This window comes from Amyelois transitella, chromosome 16, assembly GCF_032362555.1.
Source record: "Amyelois transitella isolate CPQ chromosome 16, ilAmyTran1.1, whole genome shotgun sequence".
Taxonomy (NCBI): Eukaryota; Metazoa; Arthropoda; class Insecta; order Lepidoptera; family Pyralidae; genus Amyelois; species Amyelois transitella.
In genome coordinates this window covers 3956417-3981079 of record NC_083519.1, presented here as the reverse complement: position 1 = coordinate 3981079, position 24663 = coordinate 3956417, and the positions used below count along the sequence as shown (strand labels likewise).

The following is a 24663-nucleotide window of genomic DNA, read 5'->3' as shown; positions in this document are numbered from 1 at the left end:
TTTTAGGTATTTGAAATATAAGACCTTGGATATATTTTATTATCCCTCATATTTACTATAAAAAATCACAAGCAGTACGTTCAGGATGTGAGTTGTCACTGTAGATAAAAATTACTTTGGGTGTTTCTCAAGGCGGCATCTTGTCGCCATTGTTATTAATGTTAACCATAATTATGAAATCAAATTGAGTATAATTTGTTACTATTAACCTGTCAGTACTGACTTGAATGATGAAATTAGAGGAGAAACAAAAATTGTGAGATATTGAGGAAATATATCAACTGATTGGACTTTATAATACATACATTTCTTTGTTAACGATAGATATAACAACCGTCATGCACGTAGGTTCTTCAGGAAAAGCAAAAAATGGCACATGTTATTAATTTAAAAATCTAAGAAAAGAATGATATCCGAAAAATGTGCCAATATTCTTTATTGCATTTGTAATACATAATCACAGGACAGCCAATGAAGAGCGTTGGTGGTCGAATCGGTTTCCGAGTAAAATGCATGATGCGCAGAAAGGCACAGGTTCAAATCCCACTTCGGCCATGTACCAATGACTATTTTCAAAGTTATGTACATTAGTTTGAATACTAACCGACGTTTTAACGGTGTGAGAAAACCATGTGTAACCATGGATCCAATATGGGTTATGATTACCTGCAAAGGTTGCGGAGGTCAGATGGGAGTCGCTTCGTATAAAAAAGTGACTCACCCAATTTGGGATCCAAGGTCTAAGGCATACCCAAGGCTCCTCTCCAGAGAGGTGACTGTGGTGGTGCAACCAGGATAAAGCTAGATGGAAGAAGATTCAAAGAGCCAGCCCGAAATAAACTAGGAATATGCACAAAAATTTAAAGAAGACTAGACATTTCTTTAGAAATATTCTTATTTAAAACATCCTCCTATGTCATGATTTCACTATTTTTGGTGAAGAGTCAATAAATAGTTTCATATTGGGTTTCATTCTATCCTCCTTGTAAATCAATAAAATAATTTAATTAGGTATCTTTTAGTAAGTTTACTCACCTTTGAAAAGGTCTCGCTTTTAATTGCAGATACAGGATTTAAAATAACATGCCCGCAGTAACTTAAAAATTTACTTTTACAGTTACCGTATTAAATTTTGTGTACGTAATAAATAAATCAATTTCCTTTTTCTTATAACGGCCTCTGTGGCGCAGCGGTAGTACGCTTGTCTGTGACACCGGAGGTCCCGGGTTCGAATCCCGGCCAGGGCATGATGAGAAAAGAACTCTTTCTGATTGGACAAGAACTTTTTCTGATTGGCCTAGGTCTTGGATGTTTATCTAAATAAGTATTTATTATAAAAATATAGTATCGTTGAGTTAGTATCTCGTACCTAACACAAGTCTCGAACTTACTTCGAGTCTAACACTCAATCTCTGTAATTTGTCCCGTATATATTTATATTTATTTATAACACAATAAAACGTCCACCACCACAAGTCCACAACCACGTTACTGTGTCCACAAATTTATACTAAAAAAAATGATGTTGATGTTAAAATCTTATTAATACTCTTTCTTATCTCACTTAGTGAGCACTTTGAGCATTTTGTACCGGATATGAAAATCGGAGCCAAAATGCGAAACAATGTCTCGCGCTGTCATTGAGATAAAGATCTATTTAATGTAAACACTACGTACTTTATGTAATAATAAGTGGTGTTAATTGTTTTCATCAAATTACTGAATTCTCTTAATGGAAAGTTTTTTTTTTTTCAATAAATATGTATACCTATTCAGGCTTTGCCCACTTGGATAATCCCTAAGCATAAATATGTATGTTAATAGTTTTTTATCTTAAAGATATAACTTGAATACTTTCTAAATGAAATAATTTTTAATAATAAAAAATAATGAACGTTTCTAAGCTGGTTGATTGTATAAATCAATCGAAAAAAAATTATTTTTCTTATTTTAAAATTTGAATTCTTCTTTCAGACCAATGGACTAATACCTGTCACTATTTGAATCTCAATTCCATCATCAAACCATACAGCTGAACATGGCCTTTTGTCTTTTGAGTCTTGTCAAGACTGTTGGTTCTGCACACTAAATAAGTAATTAGAAACATTAAGCAACATCCTGTACCTGTACATGACAAAATTTTCAAAGAATTAATTATGTATTTTGATTACAATTTGTCGTAAAAGATAAGCGGCTTACATAGGGTAATTGCCTTGATTTTTTTAAATAATGGTATAGTCTCTGCTAGGGGTAACTTAAAAAAATTAAAAGAAAAATAATATTAAACTGTACAAAAGTACATATACCAAATGCAATGTCTTCAGCTCTTTAAAAAGCTCTTCGAGAATATGGTACTTATGATGAAATTAGACCCGAGTACAACAGGATTACTATAAGGGAAAAAGAAACTTACGAATTAAGGCAATCTGACCTCATATAGGTTAGATTCCTCGGCAAAGGTTGCGGAGATCAGGCAGGAATCTGGGTAAGTCACGCTTTTACCTCAAATCACCTTGGGGTAAAGCCTGACTTACCCAATCTCCAAAGAGATAAATAAGGATGCAACGGGAACGAACGCAACGAGGATGATGGAGATTTAGGTCCTTGAAGCACTATATGTAAGGTCTGGCTATGTGATTTACATTAGAGCAAAATATTATAATATACTTAATTAAAAAATCTGTGAATTTCATAAAAAAGCAATATGATTATTTATTTTTAAATAAACACTATTATGATAATTTATTATTTATAGCTTTTAATATAAGCTTTCTCTTTTCTCTTAATACATTTTCTATGTAGCTTTACTGAATTGGGATGGTATTGAAATTTTAAACTAATAACATCTAATTATAAAAAAATTAAAAGTAACAAATGTCTTATTAACGTAAGGTATTTCTATGTCATTTTATACTTTTTGGAACGAAACAATTATTTATTTATTAAGCTTAACATAATTTTTTTTCTACCCAGGGGGAAAGATCACCCAGATTGTTGGACCCGATAAGACACCAAATCCAAGATTATAGGATCAAGTAAATTCTATTTATCATCGTGTATTGCTTTATGCAAACTGATTAGATTAAAATCTGCATTACTTATAAATATAAATACTGGACAATTTTCTAATAGCAACCATAGTGGGTTAAAACCAGTAACAAAAATGAAGTTGACTCTTGCATTGCTGTTCGTTTCTTTGGGTAAGTGTTTGTGACTATTTAGCTATTAGCCAATATTTCATATAAAATATTTAGAAACTTAATATAACTTTTGTAATTTACAAAAGTTATATTAAGTTTCTAAATATTATATTGGGTGCGGTTCTCTATTTTTTACTAAAAAATAGAGAACCGCACCCAATCGTTATCCTCCTTTTTTGAAGTCCGTGAAATTTCTATAATCTTCTCTCAAGTGTAAGAAACACTTAACTGAAAACTGCATCCAAATCGGTTTAGCGAAACACGAGATAATTGCGGACAATCATACATATATACATACAGGTGAAACTGAGGACCACCTTTTTTAAAATGATTTAAACCAACTAAACCTCTTACTGGATGAAAATCTGATCTACTGATTAAATTTAATATTGAATACCTATCTCCTTGATTCCAAAACTTATATTATAGGAAACCTAGAACGAAGAAATAAATAATAAAATAAAATAAAATATCGTTTCTGGGGACAGTTGCATTCTGAGTTAGTATGGATTTAAAGCTCTACTATAAACAGCATATTATAAGAAAATGAAAATCAATAAGTTATCCAAGCTAATATTAATGTGAAACTGTGTTTGTTTGAACTCCATGAAATGTTGCTTACATATAGTGTAGATTACGATAGTTGGAGCAAGCGAGCGAAAGTTAGTTTAAAATAGATTAACATATGTGTATGTTCCCACATATACAGTAAAATACCAAAATTCAAATTCAAAAACACCAAAGTAGTTGTTTTGGGAAGAAAGCTGGATTGTTATATACTGGATTGTTTTTTAAACTAACAATATCTTTAAACCCATTAGCATACACAGCCATTGCTGTGCCCATTGACGAAGCAGTTATCACCAAAGAGAATGCTGTGGAGCCGACTGGAGACATTCCTGAAGGAGGCCGTGACAATGTGGAATTACATTTAGATGGTGAAGTTGATGAAGAACTATTGCAAGGCATCGCTGAACGTAACTTGTACTTGCTGTTCACTAGGTAATATTTTATTTCAATACATATAATGATAAATGTCTTACGATCAATCAAAAATATTTTGATGATTTGGGAAAAAAATTCAAAATCCTAAGTGTGATATTGAATAAACATTACTACTTTGTATTTGGAAATTCCTAAAACGAAATTACAATCGTAAAATTATTTTTAAATATTGGAACTATGAAATACAATTTTCCGATCACATTTTGTTCATCATGATTTATTTATCTTAAAACTCGCTACAGAATTTTGACATTTTTAGATTTTGAAATTAATTGCATGGGATATAGACGTGACGATATGTATGTATGTATTAGAAAACTTTAAATGAAAACCAGAATTTTTTTCTTTAATGGTCGCTCTAATTATTTCTAGACGTAACCCTACTTCCGCGCAGACTTTGGCCATCAACAATGCTGCAACCATAAAAACTTCCAACTTTAATCCCAATCATCGTACTGTTGTGATAGCGCACGGCTGGCTTAGCAATCAGAACACAGGCCTCAATGAACTAATCAGGGATGGTAAGTTTTATAACAAATATATACTTATATAATTTCAAAGTGGCCATGGGTAAGATCGGATAAAAGGAGCATAATCCTACTACTATTATAAAGGCGAAAGTTTGTATGGATGTTTGTTACTCTTTCACGCAAAAACTACTGAACCGATTACCATGAAATTTGGTATGTAGGTAGCTGAAGACCCAGAATAACACATAGGCTACTTTTTATCCCAGAGTTCCCGCGGGATTGATAGGGTTTCCATGCGGACGAAGTCGCGGGCGGCCTCTAGTACTATTATAAAGGCGAAAGTTTGTATGGATGTATGGATGTTTGTTAGATACTCTTTCACGCAAAAACTACTGAACCGATTACCATGAAATTTGGTATGTAGGTAGCTGAAGACCCAGAATAACACATAGGCTACTTTTTATCCCAGAGTTCCCGCGGGATTGATAGGGTTTCCATGCGGACGAAGTCGCGGGCGGCCTCTAGTATGTTAATAATATTGAGTCCATTACATTATATTTGATACTAATGATAGTAAATAATAAACATACCCACGAATATGAAAAGTACCTACTTAAAATTTAAATCGTACTAAATATTTCAGCTCTATTAATTGAATAACTATTAATAAGTAAATTTTTTTAAGGTTGAAGTGAGCCATAATTCCTACTATCCATAAGCAAAGACCAACGACTTAGTCCAAATTACAAAAAAGCAAATAAGCTTTTGAAGATAATGTTTAACAGTACAATTATAATATTCCAGCGTACCTCGGCACAGATGAAACCAACGTAATCATCCTTGAATATAGGCGACTGGCCATGGCCAACTATGTTACTGCAGTACGCGGTATCCCTGTGGTTGGCAAGGGCTTAGGACAATTTATCCGTTACCTCATTGGTGTCACTGGAGCAAGATACGAGGACATCCACTTAGTCGGATTTAGCTTGGGTGCTCATCTAGTTGGCAACGCTGGAAGAGAGCTTTTCGGAAGAGTTAGTCGTATTACTGGTTAGTACAGCTGGATTTTCTTTACAAATTTTGATAATAGATAGCTAAATTTCACACTCCAAATTTATAAGATTAATACATACATAAAATCACGCCTCTTTTCCGGAGGGGTAGGCAGAGACTACCTCTTTCCACTTGCTACGATCTCTGCATACTTTCTTCGCTTCATCCACATTCATAACTCTCTTCATGCAAGCTCGACGGTTCGGGTACTTTTACGGTTTTGTACGAGGACCTGACCCTTTACCAGGACGTCCTTAATTTGATCAAGATACGTTCGTCTAGGTCTTCCTACTCCGACCTTTCTCTCCACTCTCTCCAAAGATTAATCAAAGTGTTGATTTATAGTTTTCAATTTAAGTTTGTGGTCGTTTCAGGTCTTGACCCTGCTGGTCCTCTATGGGTCTTAAATTCGAATCGCTTAAGAGCTAGCGACGCCAGATATGTGGAGGTTATCCACACAAATGGTGCTTACACTGGTCTGGGTATCGGCACGTCCATTGGTCACGCTGACTTTTACCCCAACGGTGGTAGCTCCCAGCCTGGCTGCTTGACATACATCTGCGACCACAACCGTGCCTGGGAGTTGTTTGCTGCGACTGTTTCGTACAACCATCTTATTGGAAGAAAATGCTCAAACTCTGTCCAGATCACCCTTAATACGTGCCGTGGAGCTACCTTCCCCATGGGCAATCATATTGTGGACAAATTCGGGTAAGATTCCGATTGTTTTAAATATTAATATTTGTTATGTTGCTGAGTAAATATGAACTTTCCGTTTCTCTAAAGGAATAATCTGAAAAAGCATAAATATTTTTTGAAATGAATTGAAATGATCCTATACTAACAATTTTATGATATGTCAATACCAGCTTCTTGTCCCTTGGCTTTGAATACCAAGATTGCTATAATACCTAAGAGAATGACTTGAATTTACTTGAAATTAGAAATTTCTAGTTTTCATGACTATCACGCATTAAAAACATGGAAGCTCTTTTAATGGCTGCCAACATGGGACAACTCAATGCAACTAGTACGATAAACGGCTTTTTTGAGCTTCAGATAACAATACGACCACCATTTGCAGCACAATTGTATTTCCTTTTATATGCTATATTCATATTAAGTTTAACATTTTATTATTATTAGATGTATAAATGTTTTTTTTTTCTTTTAGATTAGGAGAATACCGAGTCAACACCAACAGGCGATACCCTTTCTAAGTAATTCAAAGGAGCAAGACTTAGGACCAAATGATAAAATAAATATATATGAATTATATTTCTTGTTTATTTCCAATACATGTTTTAGTGTTCAAATGCGGAAAACTTATACCAACCACTTCTTGATGACTAGTTCTCACTCGCGGCTTCGTCCGCGTAAAAATATGTCCTTCCTCGCACTCTCCATATTTTTAACAGATTTAACTGTGAAAGAAAACAAATAAACTCATTTTGGCATTTATATGATCATAATTAAATTACATCGATTATAAGGATTCCGTGGTATATATTGGTATATTTGGAGCCTTTTCCTCGGAATCGGAATAATGTATGATTATAAATTTCTTTGGAAATATCCAAAATGAGTTGAGTAATCAATTCGCTATGGAAGCGTTTATGTTTGTTATTATTTGCTTCACCCTGTTATAACTATATAGCAATTCAACCAAATCGTATATTTGCATTATATTCTTGAATATTATTATTATATTCTTATTTTCAAAGTTAACTTAAATTTTATCTACTCTGAAAGAGAGAATTGACGCTCTTATTAACAAGTCATTTGCGTCGATGAAAATCCCTGTAGATTCCTTAGACCCTTCAGACTGACATCAAAAAAGGGCAGTCCAGATCGAGGTGGTCACATAATTTTGCAGGAGCTGTTGAACATTGGAGTATTGGCTAAAAAAAATAGTAACACTAGAAATCATAAGCAAACTCCCCAACACATTATTCGCAGTAGGTACTTCGATTTCTGAGAAAGTAAGTAACATTGCAGAAAATGAATCCGCGAACAATGTTATGTTATTGGCTGTGTATGGTCTCACTATTTAGAGCGACAAAAGACCAAAAGGACATAGCCCAATTAGGGGGACCAGATACGAACATACAAAGAAACTTGGACATGAATTCCAACTGTTCCTGTTATGTAACAGGAATAGTTGGAATTCAAAAATATCACTGTCATGTGACAGTAATATTTTTATGACTTCAATAATACAGATTTTTATAACATTAACTCATTCAACAAGATACTATTATTATCGATCATGACTTCCATAAACTTTAACCTATAAGATAATTCGTTTAGTCAGCTTTTACGAAAGCTCGTATGTCATTATATACATATACTCGTATATAATATTATCAACTTTTGCATTCGTACAATTATATTAATCATTGATCATGCAGATGCAACAAAACAATGACTAATCAAGGCGCACGTGTGCCAAAATAGGTAATTTAGGTTTTTAATCAAAAGTGTGATCAATATCAATCAACAATTAGGTGGGGGCCTGCCGTCGCTTACGTCACGGTAGTAGGGGGGAGGGCTGTTACCTGGCGCTGGCGATGATATTGCGACGACGTCATGAAATAAAAAAATCTGTGACTTACTCCAAAGTGTAGGTCTGGTGGGTTGATGTGTGTTGAATGAATTTGGAGTTACCTATTCGCGAAACTCTGTAACCAAATTTAATGATCCAATGGTACCGCACTGGCGTCGCGGCCAGTTATTCTCTTTAATTTTACCGGTCTTCAGCATTTTATCCTTAAAAAATATAAATCATTAATTATTTATGTATATTACCTAACTGTTAACTGCACGTGGCCTTCCATTTTTTAAGACCTCTGTCTACCATGCAAGGGGTTTAGACGTGACTTTATGAATGTATGTGTAGGTACATTTTATCTTAAGCAATACTTATTGAATCTATACCTACCTATTTGTTATAGAATTGATCGCTTCCAGGAAAACTTCTGTATAAAAGAAATAAAAGATAATCTGTAATTGCGAAATTATGCTACGCAGCGGGATTTCGTATTATTCTGCAATAAAAGTTGGAACGTACAAATAATGTCAATATATATATAATGTATGGTCAATACTATTATCCACTTAGCTATTATACACCCAAAGGTTGACTGGGTGAGATTGCATTAGCGATAAGTCCGCCTTTGTACCATCTCTATCTGTTTTGTGATTTTTGTATGTTATACTCTTATGGTGCAATAATGAGTTTTATCTATCTATCTATGTATTAATCAATAAATGTGGGATTTCCCATATGAGTCATTCCTATTTCTTTATACTTTTTAAAATTCTCATGAAATTTCACATTTCGATCATGACAGAAAGATCTACAAACGATCCCATGGTGCTTACAAAATGACTAGAATTCCACATCGAAGGAGTTTCACTGAGTAAAGAAGGCTGGCTGACACTAGGCGTCAGGAGTCCCACACTATCTTGAGTAAAGAACTAAGTCTAGACCGTAAAATGGCTTTACGTCGTAAACAAAAGAGGACCTCCTTATTAGCAAATTTTTCAAGAACCTAAGACACTTGTTTTGTACGAGTAGTTATGAAAGCGTTATGAGATAGAATCGATGAAGTAAGAGGAAATACGACTTGTTGAATATAAGATATGAAAAATTATAAAAATCTAGAAGCATGTACTTCCTCAACATGTACAACCGCAGGTATTTCATAGAATGTGCGAGGGATTATAATGGGAAACATGCTGTAGAGGCAGCCAAAGCTTAATATAGCCCATTGCATAAAATGAAGAATCCCAAGTTTATAAATCTTTGCCTTGATTATCTTCTACAATCTGCCCGAGAATTAAAGCAGCTGGTAATCATAGGTTTTTTCCTCTATTTTTTAGTTTAAAGAAAGATGATTATTTGATGACAAAATAATCGTATACGTAGGTTATTTTGTTTGTAAAAATTAATCATTGATTGTAAATCGCAAATTTTTTTAATCAATCTGCCATTTGCGTGATTTGATAAGATTATAATCTAAATACAACAAGAATAAGTATAAAAATGGATTAATCTTCTTAAAAGCCGCAGTGGGCATAAGATTTTGACAACATGAAGTTGACACTTGCATTCCTGTTTGTATCTTTGGGTATGTACCTACTTATACTAAGAAACATATGAGGCAGGGACATTTTTCTAAATTGCTTGCTGCAACGAAATTTTTCAAATTCATTCATTCAATCAAAATAGCAACTTTTTCGGTGTCCAAGTATTATTGAATTAATAAGTAATTATACTTATAAATTTTTAGAATTTAAAGTTCTTTCATTGCATTCATAAATAAATAATAAAAATTTAGGATATTCTCCGATTTTAAGATTTAATTCACAGAAAACGGTGAATGATTCGGGTTATTTAAAAAAAAAACTACTACATATAAGAACTGAAATCTAATCATTTTTATTTATAGCATACACAGCCAATGCTGTGCCCATTGAGCAGAGAGAAGATGTCATTTACCCCAGATTCATCCAATTCCCTGATGGTGATGGTGTTCTGCATGATGTTGATTTAGAAGATGAAGTTGACGAAGAATTATTAGTTGGGATTGCTGAACGCAACTTATACTTATTGTTCACCAGGTTATAAGAATTCTACCTATTCGTATTTTTAATTTTAACAAGTAACTGGTTAAGAAATAGTGCAAGAAATTCTTATGAATTTTTGGTTTGCAAGATGTCAGAAACTTTTTAATGAACGTATTTTATGTGGTACAAACATTTTAGCTAAAATTTTTTTTTTTCTTTTTCATAACAAACAATTATTTAAATAAAGTACTCATACACGTTTTTTTTTTCACAACGACATTTCTTTGAAACTACTTACATATAAAGATTTAAATAATAAAAAAAAATGCTAAAGAAAATTGTTTATTTATCTAGGCGCAATCCTGATGCTGGTCAAACTTTGATCATCAACGACGCCGACTCCATCAGGAGCTCCAATTTCAACCCTAACCATAACACCGTGGTGATCGCTCACGGCTGGCTCAGCAACCAGAACACTGGGATCAACGCTAGGATCCGCGAAGGTAAATTTACACGATTGAGTATCTCCGTGCCGTGTGGCTCTCGGCACCAATACAAAAAAGAATAGGACCACTCCATATCTTTCCCATGGATGTTGTAAAAGGCGACTAAGGGATAGGCTTACAAACTTGGGATTCTTTTTTAGGCGATGGGCTAGCAACCTGTCACTAGTTGAATCTCAATTCTATCGTTAAGCCGAATAGCTGAACGTGGCCATTCAGTCTTTTCAAGACTGTTGGCTCTGTCTACCCCGCAAGAGATATAGACGTGACCATATGTATGTATGTATGTATGTTGAGTATCTCGATTTAAGAGGAAGATTCACTAAAATTATTTGTAATTTATTGAACTATCTTATTCATTCCAGCTTATCTCGGGAAGGGTGAAGCCAATGTTATTGTCCTTGACTGGAGGCGTTTGGCTCGTTCTAACTACATCACAGCTGTCCGCGGTGTCCCTGCAGTAGGCAAAGGATTAGGACAGTTCATCCGTTACCTCGTCGGTGTAACCGGAGCTAGATACGAGACCATTCATTTAGTCGGATTCAGTCTGGGCGCTCATTTGGTGGGAAATGCTGGCAGGGAGCTTGACGGAAGAGTAGCTCGTGTTACTGGTAAGTCATACTTAGTTTAAAATTTTCCTTTAAAATGTTAGAAACATTAGGATTAGCTCGATAGTTATTGGGTAGTACCATAAGTACTTAGCAAGAAATTAAAATGTTCTAACAGATAGTCATCACATCTAGATTAAAATGATTGTTACCTACTTTTTGTGTGGAATTATTTGCACTATCTTTATATTTGTGATTCACGATACATTAATCTATAGATTTAGGCTAAGTAATTAGATTTTAGATTATACATATTTATACATTTATGTACATCAAGGAAATAATATAACAAGAACTTATGCCAAAGAGAAACTATGTAAAAGGGCAATATTTTAATATAATATATAATATTATTTTTTGAAATTTAAATATACATTAAAATTTTAATCTTGATCATGAACATTAAAACAGCCTTTCCATTTAAGGTCTTGACCCCGCTGGTCCTCTATGGAACTTGAACTCCAACCGCATCAACTCTGGTGACGCCAGATACGTCGAAGCTATCCACACTAACGGCGCCATCACCGGTCTTGGCATCGGAACTGCCGTGGGTCACGCTGACTTCTTCCCCAACGGTGGAAACTCACAACCTGGCTGTCTCACTTACATCTGTGACCACAACCGCGCCTGGGAGTTCTTTGCCGCGACAGTCTCTTACGACCATTTGGTCGGCAGAGAATGCTCAAGCTCTCTCCAGATTACCCTCAACACGTGCCGTGGAGGAGAATTCCGCATGGGCAATGATGATTTGACCAAATTTGGGTAAGTTTCAGCTACTTTCTATATTTATCACGACTTTTTTGTTTTCTTAAGAGCTTAATTAACTATAAACCCCCTCTGGGGTTTTCAAGTTTTTAATTAATTTAGGTAAGACTCGATTACCTCTAAGTCTTCCACATACACACACATATCATTTAGAATGAAACTTGAAACAACAAGTAATATTAATTTAATCAAAAAAAGTTAGTTTTACTTACTTGGTTAAATCGGTTTCGTATTTTACGTCAATTTTTCAATTCTATAAAGATTTTCTAAGAGTCCATTCTAATCGTAATTTTATTCATTTCCTCTATTAAAAATTATGAAGAGTTATTTAGTTAGTTATATTTTCAACAAAGTTGTGATTTATGACGGCAAAATTTTATCATTTTGTAATCATACAATTATATCATGAATAATTTAATCTATCTTTTTAAAATAATGAAAATCATTAATGGATTTCATGCCGATGTTTGATAAAGATAAAGCATTGTAATCAGCCCCACGTTGAGCAATAATATGACACCGGAGGTATAGACACGGTTACACGTGGTTTTCTCACGATCTTTTCCCTCACCGTAAGAGCATCGGATAGTTTTCAAACTAATGTACATAAATAACTTTGAAAATAGTCATTGGTAGGTCGAAATGGGATTTCTGCGCCTTTCTGCGCATCACGAATTCGATCATTATTTTACATAACTACTGGTTTAATATGAAGCGTTTTATAAATAAAACTTAGTCTTAAGATTCTATTTGTCATCGTTATATGGTTTGAATCTCCTAAATTGTTATTTATTATACACTTAAAAAAGGAAATCTGCTATTTTTAAGTGGCTAATTGTTTATTATGTCGTGACAATATTTCAAAATTTTGCTTGATGATTATAAAACCAAATAAGTACTTTGTAATTACATAACATTTTCGTGCACGAACAGTGAACGATCACTTTATTACTTCATGTGGAATCAATGCGTGAATCAATCAATAAGTAATCACTGATATTGTTAACATGTTGATTAATTAGATAACACTGTTTTAGTACTTACACTTAATTCTTTCATTGCAGACAAGGAAGATACCGCCTGAGCACCCGCCGACGATACCCCTACTAATCGAAATGGATTCCGAAATAAAATCTTGATTTATTATCATTTTTCTTTTATTATATTCAAGTCTATATTTCTTGCGGGGTAGACAGAGCCAAAGTCTTGAAATGAGTGAATGGCCACGATTGATTTAATGTTCTTTCTATTTTGTTTTATATGAGCTATGAACTGCAGACAGCTCAAAATACTAAAACTTAAATGTGATCTGACTGCTCGCGATACTAGAAGCGGAATAAGAAAGAAACATATGCTCTGTTTATTAATTTTTTATATTTGGTGTACAATACTGGAATTTACTGCCCTCAGGATTAAGATTATTGGATCTTTTTGAATTTGCAAACTTGTGTCACTAAGTGATGAGATAACTATCTCCTATAAGAAAAATAACAAATGTAGCTTTCTATATATTTTCTTCTATGTTGAAGTATTTTCAGGTGGCTTGTACACTGTTTTCAGTATTGTGAAATATGTCCACGAAGAGCTGATTATCTAAAAAAAAGAAACAGTACTCATACATTTCATGTTATTATGTTCTTTGTTTGTATGGAATCAAAGAACATACAAAGTGTGCGCTTATATTAAAAAAAAAGGCTTAAACTAGTGATCTGTAACTATTTCTTATTCCTAATTCTATATTCTTACATAGTAATTAAAAAAATATCATGATAATATATTTTTATAAAATTGAGAACGTTTTTGTAAAATATCGGATCACGAGTATCTACCATAAACCAATGAGTTTGTATGATAGACTGAGGTTCCTTAATCTAAAGAAATATGCAGGGATTAGGGAAAGTGAAAACATGTTGTCTGCCAATTTAATCGGAAAAAGCATTGTAATTATGTATGCAAGACTCCTAATAGTTGATTATAAACAACGACATCTTACGATGGTGTCTGCACCCCATCACGTCTCGTTCCCGGCGGGAGCGGTATGCGGGCTGCTGAAAGCCGCTTTGCGACGATGAATGTAAGAGGAGGAATGAAGGATAAGATTGAGGAAGTATGCCAGATGATGGGTGAAAGACGGTTGGATGTGTTGTGCGTGAATTAAACGAAACGGAAAGGATGCGACGCGACGCAGCACGGCTTACACGGCGTATTGGTCTGGAATTTCCAGTACCAGCCGAGGCTGTCAAGGGGTCGGTCTAATTCTTTCTGCACGAATGGCTGAGAGTGTGAATGAGTATGAGTGTGTCAGCCCTCGTCTTCTATGGATTAGGCTGAAAGTTGGAATCACTCGGATCTTCGTTCTAGGTGTTTATGCACCGTGGGTTCGAGGGGTACAACAACAGCAAAAAGCGAAAACGAGGAGTTCTGGAATAGTGTAAGAGAAGTATTGAAAGTTACCAAGCCAAATGAGAAGATTATTATGCTAGGTGATTTTAATGGGTGGGTGGGTGTAAAGCGTGATGGATATGAAAAGGTGCTTGGTGCGTTTGGTGACGAAATGGTGAATGATAATGGAAGAAGTGTATTAGAAATTTGTCTAGAAAGGGATCTTTTTGTGTCGAACTCAATGTTTCGACATAAAAAGATCCACACCTACACAAGAGTGGAAGGTAGTTTAAAAAGTATGATAGACTTTGTGATTGTAGATGAAAGATTGAAGAACAAAGTGCTGGATACCCGTGCATATCGCGGTGCTGGCATTGACTCGGACCATTTACTGGTGATATCCCGGATAAGGGGTATCATCAATCGCTGGCGGCACAGGGTTAGTTAATGTGAAATTGAGTGAGCGGATAAGGAACAGCGTGTTAAGGGAATGTTGTGATGTGAAAGAAGGTGGAGTTACAGGAATAGAAAAGGGTATGTTGAGATGGGTCGGTCATGTGGAGAGGATGAATGAAAACAGGTTGACTTAGCAGATATACAAGGAGAGTGTGGAGGGAAAGGTCGGAGTGGGAAGACCTAGACGAACGTATCTTGATCAAATTAAGGACGTCCTGGTAAAGGGTCAGGTTAAAAGTACCCGAAACCGCCGAGCTTGCATGAAGAGAGTTATGAATGTGGATGGCGAAGGAAGTATGCAGAGATCGTGGCAAGTGGAAAGAGGTAGTCTCTGCCTACCCCTCCGGGAAAGAGGCGTGATTTTATGTATGTATGTATGTACGACATCTTACCTTAGTAAAGCTTTGATAAGAAATCGTAGAAAACTTATAAGCGGTTAATATTTGAGGTCTGTGGGCCCTGAAAATGTATATAATGTATGTAGATAATTGATCATAAGGGATTAAGAATATTTAAAATGGAATACGATATTTTCTCTCACCATTGGTTAACTAGAAATTAAAGCAATGTACATCAAGAAAACTAAATATTCACTGATAAATGGCTGCCGATGCCTCGTACGTTGGGAAGGATTCGAACCTATATAATCATGTTAATTTCTGTTAATCCCTTTGTCAAAAGTTTATGTCATTAATATGATACATTTCGTAATACGTCATAGCATGATTTAAGTTTAATTAACTGTAAGCTTTAGCTAGCGGCTACTGAGCTTTGAGACCAGCAGCTGAAAATACAATTGTCGATAGGCTATGATGAGCATTAGATAGTTAATACCTTACCTAGTGATAATGATAAGTATAATTTTCCTTGTCTTTACATCTAGTTTATGCCAGTCGCTAAAGTAAACGGCATCTCCAACATTTTTGCTCTGGAAAATTGCAAAAAATATTTATTTGTAAAATACAATAGGTGACAGGTAGGACTTTACAGTTTATATAATACTAATATTTTCCAAAATACTGGAATTCATTCTGGTCATTGTTTTCATGAAGTTTCTCGTACCGCTAATTACTCGCTGTGAAGAAGGGAATGAAATAATTATTACCGAAATTATAATAAACAAGATTACTACATAATTACCTCCCTGATAAGGTTTTCACCGAAAACACTCATCATCAATATTTGAAGCAGAACTGATATCAAAAATAAAACACAGCCAGGCACTTGAGTCAAGCTTCCCATCTGAAAATTATCATGATAAATAAACATGTCCATATTTCTTTATTTTTACAAAAGCATTAAAGCAACTTGTAAAAAAACATTTTTATTTCATGTAGATTTCGTAAATCTTGAATTTGTAGTTACTAACTTTAACAACTTCACGTATTATGCATGAGAGGGAAATAATAGCCTGTGGTCGACGATGAGCTGCCAAACGGAGAGCTTTTAAAAACATAATTTCATAAATTTATACTAAAAATAACATACATACAGTCAAATTAAATCCAAGTGCACATATTTCAACCGAACCCACCAACACATTGAAAAGATTTGGTAGACTGAAAATGTCCTCCAGTTCTTGAGATAGTCTGAAACAAAGAGACAGCTTTTAAAATATACACGTCATTAATTTGAAAGTGAGTTCTTTTACGTTACTGAGTGTATATTATTGAATTTTCTACAAATTTTTCTTAAGGTATCCAGATATTTGTATGCCGAAAATTGTTGCGAAATATTTTTTATTAATTTAGCTCTATGTTGGTTTACTATAATATTCTTGAGTATAGTAAATTTGCATTTAAACTTTTCTCGAGAATCACTCCTAATGGAAAAAAAATAATTATATTAAAATACGTACATACCACAAAAAAATTCTCAACTTACTGCATGATATGCTGATGTTGTTTGATAATATTTTTAAGATTGTTCACGTTTTCACAATTAATTTTTAACAAATCATTCGAAATGAGGGCAAAATTATTGCAAATGTGTGAAGTAAGGATACAGTAAAGAATATCAATAGTTGTAAAAAATAATACACAGATAAAACCTGAAAGAAATTGGAGAAAGTTATGGCAAGTATTACATAATTTATTAGCTAGCAACGTCGTTTCGTGAAGCAAAAGAACTAGGTATCGGTTATAATAATCTAAGTTGGAAATACAAGCAGATAAAAAATTAAAAACAAAAACAGGAAAGGGCAGAACGAACTTACCGCTTGATATAGAATGAATGTATACCACTGACCACGTTGACCATCTGTCAACGCGAAATGGAACTATTACGTCGTATGGCAACCGAAATACAATTTCATTGGTCTTTATATAATCATACAAAATGAAAAGCGGCGTGGAAAAATTATATACCGAAATCAGTACAGCATTCAACAGAAAAAAATATTTACTGAGAAGTGAGACAAAATTTATGTTATCGCGTATTATTTCTCGTTTTTCCATCTCTTTTATCGAATCGATGTATAAAACTTTCAGACTATGCGTGAGACTGAATATTTTGTTTCTTTTTGGTACAAGGCACACCACTTTTAGTAAAGACAAAACGCCGATACAACAGCATGGAGCCAGTTGGGTTATTACTAACAAATCTTCAGTAGATATTTTCGAAGCAAGAAACAAGATTTCTTCAGTTACCATAAGCAACAAACCAATTATTAAAATGAAGAATCTGATATGAATTTTGGGTTGGTCATAAGGGATCCCGAAAAGCCAAAAGTTGGTTTTTATTTGTTTGAAAAGGTCTTCAAAACGTGGTAAACTCATGGTTTTAGTTTTGGTTTGGCTTTGTTCAATGCTACCAACGCAAAATACGCATCTGAACTATTTCAAAATCCAATTGTGAAAGAAGCAGTTGTCCCGAACGCGACACTTACCAATTGTTTTAATATATTGTCAAATAAACTGTTTAAAAATTTATTGCATTGAAATAAATTCATACGTGGAGGTATACATCAAAGTGGTTTAATAATACGTTTACCAATGCTTACTGTATTTATACTGTAACAAGTTCAATCTATTATATTTTCTTTTTCTGTAAATAATAATTTAGTCGTTAATATTTGATATGGAACCAATTAATTGTTTTCATATCAACACTGACTTCTTCCATAACGGTGGAAACTCACAACCTGGCTGTCTCACTTACATCTGTGACCACAACCGTGCCTGGGAGTTCTTTGCCGCGACAGTCTCTTACGACCATTTGGTCGGCAGAGAATGCTCAAGCTCTCTCCAGATTACCCTCAACACGTGCCGTGGAGGAGAATTCCGCATGGGCAATGATGATTTGATCAAATTTGGGTAAGTTTCAGCTACTTTCTATATTTATCACGACTTTTTTGTTTACTTAAGAGGTGACTTAACTATCAACACAGAGGTTTTGTTTTTCAATTGTTCAATTAGGTAAGACGCGATTATCTCTAAGTCTTCCACATACAAATATAATTTAGAATTATTGAAACGACAAATACCTAATATTAATTTAATAAAAATAGCTTGTCTAATTTACTTGGTTAAATCGGTTTCGTATTTTACGTCACTTCAATGAAGAATTTCAATGAGTCCATTTGCAGTTTTCTAATGTGTCATTTTATTCATTTCTTCTATTAGAAATTATAAAGAGTTATATTTTCAACAAATGTGCCGTGTGGTTCCCGGCACCAAAAAAAGAGTAGGACCACTCTATCTCGTTCCCATGGATGTCGTAAATGGCGACTAAGGTAAAGGATTATAAACTAGGAATTCTTCTTTTAGACGATGGGCTAGCAACCTGTCTGTATTTGAATCTCAATTCCATCATAAAGCCAAACAGCTAAACGTGACGTATCAGTCTTTTCAAGACTGTTGGCTCTGTCTACCCTGCAAGGGATATAGACGGGATTATATATATGTATGTATGTACATATGTTTTCAACAAATTTGCGATTTATGACAGCAAAATTTTATCATTTTGTAATCTTAAAATTAGGTATATTATGAATAATTTAATCTATCATTATAAACTAATGAAAATAATTAATGGATTTCATGCCGATTTTTGATAAAGATACAGCATTGTAATCAGCCCCACGTTGAGCAATAATTTGACACCGGAGGTATAGATGATAGGAGTTAAAATTTGAACATGTCCTTATAGTCTGAGCTTGTTATTCGGAGTTCTGTCATAGAAGTGGAATGCACTTCTACCTCCTGGTTTTTGTCCCGTTTTCACCCTCACCTCTCTAGAGAGGAGCCCGAGGTAGGCCTTTGACTATGGATCTTAGATTAGGCAAGTGACACGAAGCAACTACTATCTGACCTCCGCAACCTTTGCGGTTAAACCTAACCCGTATTGGATCCATGGTTGGTTACACATGGTTTTCTCACGATGTTTTCCCTCACCGTTAGAGCATCGGTTAGTATTCAAACTAATGAACATAACTTTGAAAATAGTCATTGGTACATGGTCGAGGTGGTATTTCTGCGCCTTTCTGCGCATCACGAATTCGATCACCGACGCTCGCCTAGAAGTTGAATGCACTATTTAAATAGATTATTTTACATACCTACCGGTTTAATATGAAAAATTTTATAAATAAAACTTAGTCATCATTAAATGGTTTGAACCTATTTATTTGTAATTAGGTATACACCTAAAAAAGGAAATCTGCTAAAAAATAGGTTACTACGTCATATTTGGCTAATTATTTATAATGTCGTGACAATATTTCAAAATTTTGCTTGATGATTATAAAACTAAATAAGTACTTTGTAATTACATAACATTATTTCATGAACGATCACTTTATTACTTCATGTGGAATCAATGCGTGAATCAATCAATAAGTAATCACTGATATTGTTAACATGTTGATTAATTAGATAACACTGTTTTAGTACTTACACTTAATTCTTTCATTGCAGACAAGGAAGATACCGCCTGAGCACCCGCCGACGATACCCCTACTAATCGAAATGGATTCCGAAATAAAATCTTGATTTATTCTCAGTTTTATTTATTACATACATACATACATATATTCAAATCTATATCCCTTGCAGGGTAGACAGAGCCAACAGTCTTGAAAAGAAAAGAGTGATTGGCCAGGATTAATTTGATTTCTTTCTTTTTTGTTTTATATGAGCTATGAACTGCAGACAGCTCAAAATACTAAAACTTAAATGTGGTTTGACTGCTCGCGATACCAGAAGAGGAATAAAAAAGAAACATTTGCTCTGTTTTAATTTTTTATATTTTGTGGACAATACTGGAATTTACTGCCCTCAGGATTAAGATCATTGGATCTTTTTGAATTTGCAAACTTGTGTGACTAAGTGATGAGATTACTATCTCCTATAAGAAAAATAACAAATGTAGCTTTCTCCATATTCTTCTATGTTGAAGTATTTTCAGGTGGCTTGTACACTGTTTTCAGTATTGTGAAATATGACCACGAAGAGCTGATTATCTAAAAAAAAGAAACCGTACTCATACATTATATGTTATTATGTTCTTTGTTTGTATGATATCAAAGAAAATACAAAGTGTGCGCTTATATTAAAAAAAGGCTTAGACTAGTGTCTGTAACTATTTCTTATTCCTAATTCTATATCCAAACAAAAAAATATCATGATAGTATATTTTTATCAAATTGAGAACGTTTTAGTAAAATATCAGATCACGAGTACCATAAACCAATGATATGCAGGGATTAGGGAAAGTGAAAATATATTGTCTGCCAATTTTTTCGAAAAAAAAAAAGCTTTGTAATTATGCATGTGAGACTCTTAATAGTTTATTATATAGGTACAACAACGTCTTACCTTAGAAAAGCTTTGATAAGAAATCGTAGAAAACTTATAAGCGGTTAATATTTGGGGTCTGCGGGCTCTGAAAATGTATACTCAATGTTGATAATTGGGATTAAGTATAATTAAAATTAAAAACGATATTTTTTCGAACCAATGGGCAACTAGTAATCAAAATAATGTACATCAATAAAATTAAATAGTCACTGATAAGTGGCTGCGGATGCCTTGTAAGTTGGGAAGGATTCGAACCTATATAATCATGTGTATTTCTGTTAATCCCTTTGTCAAAAGTTTATGTCATTAATATGATACATTTCCTTATACTTCACAGCATGATTTAAGTATAATTAACTGTAAGCTTTATCTAGCGGCTACTGAGCTTTGAGACCAGCAGCTGAAAATGCAATTGTCGATAGGCTATGATGAGCACTAGATAGTTAATACCTTACCTAGTGATAATGATAAGTATCATTTTCCTTGTCTTTACATCTAGTTTATGCCACTCGCTAAAGTAAACGGCATCTCCAACATTTTTGCTCTGGAAAATTGCAAAAACTATATATTTATAAAATAAAATAGGTGACAGGTAGGACTTTGCCGTTCATATAATACTAGCTGTTGCCCGCAACTTCGTCCGCGTAAATTTCGAATTGAATCTACAATAATGTGAAATAAAAAATAAAATATACAAACAACACAAAAAAAATATTTTTAGTAAAAAAAATTTGAATTTCAAATTTCGTAACCTATTTTCAGGCAACTCATGCCTAGGTTTCATTCAAATGACGATAACTTTTTTTAGTGAACCGATTTTGATGAAACAAACTTTAAATGTTTTTCTGAGTTAAAACATAGCAATTGGTCAAAGTCAAAGTCAAAGTCAAATTATTTAGTGAAAGTTTTAAATAAATCGGTTCAATACTTTCGGAGATAAGCGTGATCATACGTACAGACAGACACACAGACAGACAAAAAAAATATTTGCATTCTATTTTTTATTCTAAGTGTCGCTCTATCCATTTCAGTCGAAAATACTAAATGTACAGACAAAATATTTTTACTGTTTTATTATATGTATAGATAATATTTTCCAAAATAGTGGAATCATTCTGGTCATTATCTTCCTGAAGTTTCTCGTACCGTTAATTACTCGCTGTGAAGAAGGGAATGAAATTAACATTACCGAGATTATAATAACAAGATTATGACACAATTACCTCTCTAATAAGGTTTTCACCGAAAACACTCATCATCAATATTTGAAGCAGAACTGACGACAAAAATAAAACACAGCCAGGCACTTGAGTCAAGCTTCCCATCTGAAAATTATCATGATAAATAAACAAACATGTCCATATTTCTTTATTTTTACAAAAGCATTAAAACAACTTGTAAAAAACATTTTTATTTCATGTAGATTTTGTAAATCTTGAATTTGTAGTTGCTACATTTTAATTAACATACATATAATCACGTCTATTACCCTTGCGGGGTAGACAGAGAAAACGGTCACATTTTAATTAACTTTAACAACTACTCGTATTATGATTAAGAGGGAAATAATAGGCTGTGGTCGACAATGGGCTGCCAAACGGAGAGCTTTTAAAAACATTATTTTATTATTAACATTATTTTATAAATTGAAACTAAAACTAACATACATACAGTTAAATTAAATCCAAGTGCACATATTTCAACCGAACCCACCAACACATTGAAAAGATTTGGTAAACTGAAAATGTCCTCCAGTTCTTGAGATAGTCTGAAACAAAGAGACAGCTATTAAAATATAGATGTCATTAATTTGAATGTGAGTTCTTTTGCGTTACTGACTGCATATTTGATGGATTTTCTACAAACTTTTCTTAAGGTATCCAGATATTAGTATGCCGAAAATCTTTGCGAAACATGTTTTATTGATTTAGCTCTATGTTGGTTTCCTATAATACTCTTGAGTATAAAAAAATGCTTTCCCAGAGGATCGGTCCTAATGGAAAAAAATAATTATATTAAAATACATAGGTATACAGCCACTAAAAATTTACTCAACTTACTGTATGATATGCTGATGTTGTTTGATGATATTTTTAAGATTGTTTACGTTTTCACAATTAATTTTTAACAAATCATTCGAAATGAGGGCAAAATTATTGCAAATGTGTGAAGTAAGGATACAGTAAAGAATATCAATAGTTGTAAAAAATAATACGCAGATAAAACCTGAAAGAAATTGGAGCAAGTTATAGCAAGAATTACACAATTTATTAGCTAGCAACCACGTGTCGTGAAGCAAAAGTACTAGGTATCGGTTATAATTAGGGTTGCCATCCGTCCGGGTTTCGCCGGATTTGTCCTAGTTTAGAGGGCATCCGGGGAGCGTCCGGGGAAGTTTTCATTTGTAGACCGGGTTTTAAAATATTAATAAATAAAAAAAATTTGGGCCGCTTACATTGCTGTAGGTCTAAACTTTAGAAATGTTCTGATTTGTTGTTTAATATTCAAATGTCTTTTGCATTGCATTGTATATGTTTAAAAGATTTTGTTAACATGGCTTTCGGACTCTAAAATCCGGGGTTTTCACGCGTCTTGTCCGGTTTTCCAAATTTTAGAGATGGCAACCCTAGTTATAATAATCTAAGTTCGAAATACAAGCAGAGAAAAATTTAAAACAAAAACAGAAAAGGGCAGAACGAACTTACCGCTTGATATAGAATGAATGTATACCACTGACCACGTTGACCATCTGTCAACGCGAAATGGAACTATTACGTCGTATGGCAACCGAAATACAATTTCATTGGTCTTTATATAATCATACAAAATGAAAAGCGGCGTGGAAAAATTATACACCGAAATCAGTACAGCATTCAACAGAAAAAAATATTTACTCAGAAGTGAGACAAAATTTATGTTATCGCGTATTATTTCTCGTTTTTCCATCTCTTTTATCGAATCGATGTATAAAACTTTCAGACTTTGCGTGAGGCTGAATATTTTGTTTCTTTTTGGAACAAGGCACACCGCTTTTAAAAAAGACAGAACGCCGATACAACAGCATGGAGCCAGTTGGGTTATTACTAACAAATCTTCAGTGGATATTTTCGAAGCAAGAAACAAGATTTCTTCAGTTGCCATAAGCAACAGACCAATAATCAAAATGAAGAATCTGATATGAATTTTGGGTTGGTCATAAGGGATTCCAAAAAGCCAAAAGTTGGTTTTTATTTGTTTGAAAAGGTCTTCGAAAGGTGGTAAACTCATGGTTTTGGTTTTCCTATGCAATGCTACCAACACAAAGTACGCCTCTGAAATATTTCAAAATACAATTGTGAAAGAAGCAGTTGTCCCGAACGCGACACTTACTAATTGTTTTAATAAATTGACGAATAAACTGTATAAAAAATTATACATATACATCAAAGTGGTTTAATAATACGTTTACCAATGCTTACTGTACTTATATTGTAACAAGTTAAACCTATTATATTTTTGTCTTTCTGTAAATAATAATTTAGTCGTTAATATTTGATATGAAAGCAATTAATTGTTGATGTTATAAATTATAATTCTGTGGTTTAAAATAATGCGTAATGGAAAGAATTAAAAAAATAACGAATTAAAAGTAACTAAGGAATAGAGAGTGAAAAATTCTTAATTTGAGTAGCTTAACTTACTAAAAGAGCGAGACAAATAGCGTCTTTTAATTCAATGCTGAGTTTCAAATAACTCCTTACAAGTAACTGAGAGTAAATATCAAATCTGAAACATAAGAAAGGTTTAAGTTTTGGAAAATTTAACAAATATGGCTACCGGAAAACATTGTACGTTTAAAAAAAAATCACACT

General features: G+C 33.7%; 4 protein-coding genes across 4 annotated transcripts; 2 read left to right on the top strand and 2 right to left on the bottom strand.

The window, feature by feature from the left end:
- Window positions 1-3062: 3062 nt before the first annotated feature.
- On the top strand, window positions 3063-7006 carry LOC106129603 (pancreatic lipase-related protein 2). Its single transcript, XM_013328203.2, has 6 exons — window positions 3063-3200; window positions 4022-4202; window positions 4578-4726; window positions 5480-5725; window positions 6103-6439; window positions 6903-7006. The coding sequence occupies exons 1-6, from the start codon at window positions 3164-3166 to the stop codon at window positions 6946-6948; spliced, it is 996 nt and encodes a 331-aa protein (XP_013183657.2). The 5' UTR covers window positions 3063-3163; the 3' UTR covers window positions 6949-7006.
- A 2742-nt stretch (window positions 7007-9748) lies between these two features.
- Window positions 9749-13325, top strand: LOC106129730 (pancreatic lipase-related protein 2). Its single transcript, XM_013328387.2, has 6 exons — window positions 9749-9861; window positions 10183-10354; window positions 10655-10803; window positions 11169-11414; window positions 11837-12173; window positions 13241-13325. The coding sequence occupies exons 1-6, from the start codon at window positions 9825-9827 to the stop codon at window positions 13284-13286; spliced, it is 987 nt and encodes a 328-aa protein (XP_013183841.1). The 5' UTR covers window positions 9749-9824; the 3' UTR covers window positions 13287-13325.
- A 247-nt stretch (window positions 13326-13572) lies between these two features.
- Window positions 13573-17806, bottom strand: LOC106129729 (odorant receptor 4). Its single transcript, XM_013328386.2, has 7 exons — window positions 17230-17806; window positions 16899-17064; window positions 16507-16603; window positions 16155-16256; window positions 15854-15942; window positions 15407-15473; window positions 13573-13769 (listed from the first exon to the last, which is right to left on the bottom strand). Exons 1-7 carry the CDS (start codon window positions 17789-17791, stop codon window positions 13695-13697), a joined length of 1158 nt encoding a protein of 385 aa, XP_013183840.1. The 5' UTR covers window positions 17792-17806; the 3' UTR covers window positions 13573-13694.
- A 2594-nt stretch (window positions 17807-20400) lies between these two features.
- LOC106129583 (odorant receptor 4-like) lies at window positions 20401-24079 on the bottom strand. Its single transcript, XM_013328180.2, has 7 exons — window positions 23518-24079; window positions 22873-23038; window positions 22484-22580; window positions 22036-22137; window positions 21268-21356; window positions 20831-20897; window positions 20401-20475 (listed from the first exon to the last, which is right to left on the bottom strand). The coding sequence occupies exons 1-7, from the start codon at window positions 24077-24079 to the stop codon at window positions 20401-20403; spliced, it is 1158 nt and encodes a 385-aa protein (XP_013183634.2).
- Window positions 24080-24663: the final 584 nt, after the last annotated feature.